Below are 7,500 nucleotides of genomic sequence, written 5' to 3'. Positions count from 1 at the left end.
GTGCTGAAACGCTTTGAGCTCAAAGAGACACTACTGGTTAAGGGCATGGACCTCCCCCACCCTGACTATGTCACAGCCCCGCCGTGGGCACGATCCTTGATAGAGTTTTCTGTCATGAGTCTATCAAGAAGGAAAACACAGTACTCACCGCCTCTATTGAAGGCTGAGGCGGAGAGGAACATTACAGCAATCACGCCGCTGAATAGTAAAACCTACTTCACGGATGGTTCTGTAGATCCCATCACCCGCACTGCAGGCGCCGGTTTTGCAGCAAGGGGCATAGAGAAAGCTATGCGGGTATCTGACAATGCTTCCTAGCTCCAGGCAGAGGCAGTAGCTATTATGGGAGCCCTAGCCCATGCAGCCCAGATGGACGGGCATATTGCCATACACACAGACTCTAGGGCCGCCATTGACAGCCTGCAACAAAGCACGCCCCTTGATAACGTTTACCTGGTAACCTCGATTCTCACCATTGCTCAGAGAATCCTGGATCAGGGAAGACGCATCATCATCAACTGGATCCCAAGCCATGTTGGTATTGAAGGGAATGACGTAGCTGACAGGTTAGCGGAGGAAGGCAGGAATAAACCCTTGAGTGATCTTGTGGTGCATCCTAGCCTGGAACTGCTAAGGCGTAAAACGATGGCTGCAGGGCAGGTCGGTGCCCTGCAGCGACATAGAGAGGAAGCGAGAACCTCCCCCTCGGCCAGCTGGTAATCAGACGCCACAGGCTATGAATCGCTGATAATCTCTCCTAGAACATCAAGGTGTGCTTAAGTCAGTCTGCACAGACTGAGAATAGGCTACCCTTGTGCGTGGCAAATCATCTCCACTATTGGGCAAGATGAGCGACGCTGTGAACATTGTGGCGCGCCGGACGCCAAATTAGAGCACTACCTGATGGAATGCGAGCACACTCGCTTCCTCAGGCAGGGTCCAGAGACGACAGCCGCCGGGCTGGTTAAACGGCTATGCCTGTCACTTGCCCCCTGGCAACTGGAGCGCCTACAGGCAATCCGACCGCCACGGTAAAAGTTCAGTTATGATGATCAGATGAGTCAGCATTTATAGCCAATAGAGACCGGGCTACCCCAACCACACAACCCGGGCGAAGCGACGTCTTCGCAAAATCTCTCTGAACTGAGCTGAATTGAATTCAGCGATGATGATCAGATAAGATTAGATAAGATGAGTCAGCACTCATAGCTGACAGAGGCCGGGCCGCCTTGTGCATATAGCCCGGGCGAAGCGACGTCTTCGCAAATCTGTCTGAACTGGGCAAGGGGAAAGGGCCAGGTATCATGTGATCATTTCTATTTATTTCTACTAAATGCCTCATGGTAAGCTTTGTTGTCACTCTGCTCGGTGTTATTTATAGTGTTGCACGCCTGTCATGTTTCTTTTTTTTTTCTTTTTGTCTATGGTTGTAAAGCAAATATCTGAGTTGCACTTCAGAGGAGTGGACTCGTGAATGTCTTCCGGCGTACATTCGGTTTTTATTTTCAGAGATCTCGGTCATGACAGAGCTTAGGAAACCGTTTCACTGTGACATGATAGGGTCAGTATTGGTGACATTCATGCCACTTAAACTGGTAGCTATGAGAAATATGCGAAATTTGGCTTTTACTTCGGGTTGGCTAATGTGCCATACAGTGGCATGGATTTTTTGTTCATTCTGTTCCCCAGTAATTTTCATTTTAAGCGTTGTTTTCTTTCGTTTCAGATAAGATTTACCTAAAGCTACAGGCGGTATGTGATACCACTTTACACGAGAGCATTACTGTGTTAATAGACGCTTAGAAGTTTAGATATTGTTAACTACTCTGAATAAATCACTCTGGTTGAATATTTTACACTAGCCAGTGTATTCAACATCATTAACTCTTGTAATAGATGCTTAAAAACTTCCTCTGGGGTTAATACACGAATGTTAATGATCTGCAACTCTAGGGGATTATAAATGGCAACAAGCATGACACCAGTCTTGCTAGAAACCTTATGGATAATTTTTCATGAACTAAAAATACGGAGAGGTTTCTATGGTACCTGCCGAGTGAAAGGGCTTCAGATGTTTAGGATTGGCTACTGTTACTTAATACCAGAGTGAGCTTAGGAAAGGCGAGGAAATCGATTCAGTGATAGTGGAAACCTTCTGTAGTACTATGGAGAGTAAACTGATTTAATAACGTGAGCCATGAAGTCTAGTAATGACTGGTAAGGGGAAAGAGTCTAGATTTTTTTTTTTTTAAGGGGGTGGGTGCCCGTCTGGCTCGGTTTCCAACATCAAATTTCTAAGTTGAGCCTTGTGATCCAGACCAGTCTGAAATAAAGTGTGGCAACAGCACTTTTAAAATAAACACGTCCTCCCCTGCTGAAGGTTAAGGTCAGCCTGCAAGTCTACACATGGGGACTAGGCTCATCCGAGACTGCAGTGATGTTACCTTGTAATGCTGAATATTATTTTGACAGGAAAGAGCCAGGTAAAGGGAGATGTATATTTTGCTGAAAACTACAAAAGTGTGAAACTGCCATACAAGGTAGTTTCATTTCACTTATGAGGTGACACATTAAAAACAAGTAATTTTTCATCTTTATTTTACATTGACAATCAACAGGGTTACTTGTATTCAAAGTCCAGCAGTAAAAATAAAAGCCTCCTTTTCTACAATTTGACTCAATAATTACACATAAAACCTAGAAAAAGTCTGTCTTCATTTAATTGAAATAGATTCAAATGGAGTCAGGTAATTTGTACAAACAATAATTTGTATATAATTTTTGTAAGTTTGTTTTTAATTATATTTTCAACATAAACATCTTTTTTAACAAATATACAAGATAAACAGTAGATAAAAAGAGGAAACGGCTACACATATTAGGAAAAGGTGAATACGAAAAAAAAAAATTGTAGTTGGCTGACTGACATAAGGAATTCCTCTCATTTGACTTTCATGTTTTCATTTCTTGCACCCTTTAAATATCCACTCGTCTATTTACATGTAGAAAAATATCAAATAAATTATCAAGGTGGTTATCAATGTCCTTTCTTTTTATTTCCTCCTCAAACAATGGGAACACATACACACAAAATACAGAATTGGCAGAAATCATTACACAGACAGTACTTTGTGGTTGAAATTGCTTCTTCTTTAGGAAAATGTAAAATCTTTTCATCATTCCTTTAAGTCTGGCATATTTACTGTGGAAGGATTAATGGCAAGGAAGGAGATTAACAGCATTTATAGTGGGAAATGGAATCCAACGACAGATTTACATTCCATGAAGAAAGATTTGCATTTGGCATCGAGCATTTGTAAAAGTCTTCACGGCCTCCATTCCGCGCACTCAAAGAGGCGGAAGTGGGACTCGGAAAGACGGGATCCGGAAAATGATTGACCTTCAAAGAGTACTTCTTTTTTTTTTTTTTTGCTTTTAGCTTTGTTTTATTATAAATGTTATGCACATATACAACCTGCAAACCATTGGCAATTAACAGCGTTAAGTTTACTTTCTTGATACTAGGTAAGCAGGCAATGTATGTATGTGTGTGTGTATGTATATATGTATATATATTATGTATATATATTATATATATATATATATTATATATATATATTATATATATTATATATATATTATATATATGTGTATATATATATTATATATATGTGTATATATATATATATATATATATATATATATATATATATATATATATATATATATATATATATATATATATATATATATATAATGTAAAAGCAATGTGCTGCCCTATAGCTCAAAAGTATTTCATCTGTATTTCAACATGCTTATAGTATTTATCAACAATATTTTGTAACTTTACTAATATAACAATGTCATTAGGAACAAAGAATAAAAAAAAAAAAAAAAAAAAAAGTAATAGAAAATACAAGGTAAAAAAAAAGAAAAAAGAAAAAGAAAAAAAAAAGTAAATAAGAAAGAAAGACAGCAATAGTTTTGGCCATGCACAATAAAAAGAGAAAAAAAGGGAAAAAAAGAAAAAAAGAAAAAAAGAAGAAGAAGAAGATGAAGAAGAAGAAAGAAAGAAAGAAAGAAAGAAAGAAAGAAAAAAACGCACACACTCAAGATGTAGATTAGTTTTTGAGAAAGAAATGAATTCCTTCAGACATGAAGCCACGACATAGAGAAGGTACCTCCATATACTTTTAAAACTGCATTCACAGCACAGTGAAAAAGTGATTATTAAAAGGGCAAACAAATACATATCTCAGGCCATGATTGAATCTTGATTAAATAATTACAAGGAAAATGAAAAAATATTTTTGATAATTTCAGCTTCATTACAATTAGATTTTGCTTAACTTTGGACTTATACTATAACTAGTAACTTTAAATTTCACATGATGGATCAGACCTAATATTTGTGAAGGGGGGGAGGGAGACTGAAAGAGGGAGAGAAGGGAGAGAAGAGAGAGAGGAGAGAGAGAAGAGACAGAAGAGAGAGATGAGAGAGGAGAGAGAGAGAAGAGAGAGGTGAGATAGAAGAGAGAGGCGAGACAGAAGAGAGAGGAGAGACAGAAGAAAGAGGAGAGAGAGAAAAGAGAGGAGAGAGAGAGAGGGGGGAGGGGGTAAGTAAACAAAGAGATGATTATCAAACAACTGCACTAATAGCTGTGCATCAGTATAGTAAAATATCCTATAAGCTCTGATACAAAACACTGGCAATTAACCCATGAATAATTTGAGGCAATTCATCATTATTAACAAAATTTACAGTTTATCCTAAAGGACCAAAAGTTTCCACTTTATTGGACTTTCACATTTTTGAAGTGAGCTCACTGTAACATCCGTCACAAACTCTGACTGATTTCTTATTAGCTTCTAGGGGAGCCTGCTTACTAGAGCAGTCGTTGCAGAAGATCTGTCCGCAGTTACGGCAATGGTGACGTCTTATTGTCATCGAGAAGTTTCTGTTGCAGCTGAGGCAGTTTAGCACCTCTGAGTCATCCACCCATTTTCTTCCTGCAAGCTTCATGGTTTCCATCTGCAGAAGAATAGATGATACAAATACACTCTGCTGCCATTTTATATGCTGAAAGTACCCACTCTGACTTCAGCAGGGAAGTATGTCATACAAATTTATGAAACAAACAAATAAAAACACCATTTTCAACGTAGACCAAGCAAACTGAATAGAATACAGTCAGTCAGTCAGGATGGCAATAACATACGCATAGATTATACTGTCAGCAACAATATCAATATCAGCAACAGCTTCACCAGTCTACTACCTGCAAGTTCTGATTCTCTCTTCCAAGTTCTTGCAGTGCAGCTGTCGAGTCATCCAACTTGCGTCTCAACTGGGTGAGCTGACTCTGTAGGCGCTCAACCTCTGATTCAGCTGCAACACAGCGCTCCACTAACCCTCGCTGCTCTTCCGCTGCTGTTTCCACTCGCACCTGTGGGATGGTGCTGACTTTTGAAATCTAAATTTTGCGAGTCTTTCTGCATAAATCAAGACAAGTTTTTTTTAAAAGTTTCACCCACAGTAAGACATTCAGAACTTGTGTCTCCTTTACAAAGAGGATGGGAGGGAGGGAAGGGGAAAAAGAGAGAAGGAAGGAAGTAGGGAGGGAGGGAGAAAGGGAGTGGAAGGAGGAGAGGTTGAATGAGAGAAGAAAGGGAGTGGAAGGAGGAGAGGTTGAATGACAAGGAGTGTGAGAGTAAGAGAGAGAGAGAGAGTGAGAAGGAGAAGGAGAGGGAGAGAGTAGGAGAAAAAAAGAGGTTGAGTGAGGGAGGAGAGTGAGAAGAAAAGTAAGAATAAGAGTAAGAGTGAGGGTGGGAGTGAAGAAGGGAGAAGGACAAGAGGCAAAGACAGAAAGAGAAGAGAAGAGAAGAGAAAAATACCTCAAGTTCAAGCTTATCCCCAGCTAAGCTAGCAACTTCAGCCTCCAGTGATGCCAGTCTTCCTTCCATCTCAGTGCTCTTCTTGCGCTCAATCTCCAACTGGCCATTCACCTTCATCACCTAAAAGTAGGAATTCCATTTCATGTTCATTGTCAAAATTTTGGAATCTGGTGCAGAATTAAATACAATATATTGTACTTCAATATAATTCTTACACATAGAGCAAAATATAAAAATCTGAGATAATGACTGTTTAAATTATTTAATTATGAGTATATTGTAACCAATTAGTAATTTCACTGTGCATATTGCATCTGTAGTTTCTAAAGAATGTGTGTTGTGAATTGGGGGATACAGGTATACACTCACTGTCCACTGTGCTTTTTTTTATTTTTTTATTTTTTTATACAGTTGAATAGTAGCCAAACCTGACCATATGTTTACCCCCCAAATTTGGTACTATAATTACTATTATTAATGTTGTAATAATTATAGTTTTATAGTAATAATAACAAGAATGGTATCAATAATAGTAATGTTTTTCCCCCAAAACAAGGAATGGGGTATATTGACTCCTTAGGTACTTCTATGCACTTATGGAATCTATGGAATCATCGATGTGTAAAAAAATGCAACATCAATGGTTAAAAATGATAAACCTGTTTACCCCCCCCCCCCCAACACACACAGCCTGCTCTAGAAAGGGGAAAAAAGTACCTCTTGTTTCTGAGTGTCTATTTCCTGCTGGAGCTCCTTCTGTAGTTTAATTGAGGATTCTTCCAGGCTCAACAACTGTGCTTCAGCTTCTTCCTTCTCCTGATGCACTGCTGCCAACTCTGCTGCATGCTGGCCTGCCAGTGCCGAGCGCAGGCATGTCTCTTCGCTTACCTTAAGGGTGGAGGAAATCTTACATTCTTAAGATCTGAGATAGCTTTTTTTAACCCTCTCTGGACGGGTGGTACACTACGGTACCGCTCATTCAAGGGCCCAGTGGCACCATATAGTGCCAGTCATTGAATTGATTTAGGCCTAAGCGTTCGAAAGCCCCGGCATTGTGACATGCAAGGCTGGAATGCCCCCGTCATGAGTGGGTTAATATATTTGAACCAAAGATTGAAAGGATACATCTTCAATTAGGAGTAATGAAAAACTTCAATCAATATGTCATACTCCTGGCTGGTCCATCTCTGGCATATGTTCTATTACGTTAAAGGGAAAGGGAACACAGATGGAAAAAAACAACAAAAAAACCTTGTCTTGGAGTGTGTTGATTTTCTCTTCCAGTGCCTCTTTCTGGGAAACCAGAGCTGCCGTCTCCTTCTCCAAGTCACCAATTCGTCCCTTTAGTTCTGCTGAGCCTTTTTCAGCTTCCTGCACAGAAGAAAAAAATCCTTTAGTTCTTTATCATGTGCAAAAATGGCTCAGATGTTTATAACAAAAGAACAGGAAAGGAAATGGGTAAAGCCTGATAATGCTGAATGAAAACCAAAAGAGAAAAAGGGGATGAATTATAAAGAGAAAAGGAAGAAAGATAAGGAAGAGGAAGTGAAGTAGGAGAGAGATGATGATGATAATAAGACACATGGATATAATTATTAAGAAAAT

The 7,500-nt window shown here is 39.3% G+C and overlaps 1 protein-coding gene across 3 annotated transcripts in view; it reads right to left on the bottom strand.

Moving 5' to 3' along the window:
• Window positions 1-4,307: 4,307 nt before the first annotated feature.
• LOC122242864 (uncharacterized) overlaps window positions 4,308-7,500 on the bottom strand; it is a 26,483-nt gene continuing 23,290 nt past the window's right edge. For all 3 annotated transcript variants that reach the window (XM_043000278.2, XM_043000279.2, XM_043000280.2), the window contains 5 exons: window positions 7,147-7,266; window positions 6,613-6,783; window positions 5,896-6,015; window positions 5,280-5,447; window positions 4,308-5,032 (listed from right to left, as the gene is read on the bottom strand). In XM_043000278.2, the coding sequence (XP_042856212.2) occupies window positions 4,805-5,032; window positions 5,280-5,447; window positions 5,896-6,015; window positions 6,613-6,783; window positions 7,147-7,266 (807 nt within the window). In that variant the 3' untranslated portion in view covers window positions 4,308-4,804. The remainder of the gene's footprint in view (window positions 5,033-5,279; window positions 5,448-5,895; window positions 6,016-6,612; window positions 6,784-7,146; window positions 7,267-7,500) is intronic.

This window comes from Penaeus japonicus, unplaced genomic scaffold (genome assembly GCF_977035675.1).
Source record: "Penaeus japonicus unplaced genomic scaffold, GWHDUDI00000001_assembly GWHDUDI00000039, whole genome shotgun sequence".
Lineage (NCBI taxonomy): Eukaryota > Metazoa > Arthropoda > Malacostraca > Decapoda > Penaeidae > Penaeus > Penaeus japonicus.
This window is presented reverse-complemented; position numbering and strand designations above follow the sequence as displayed.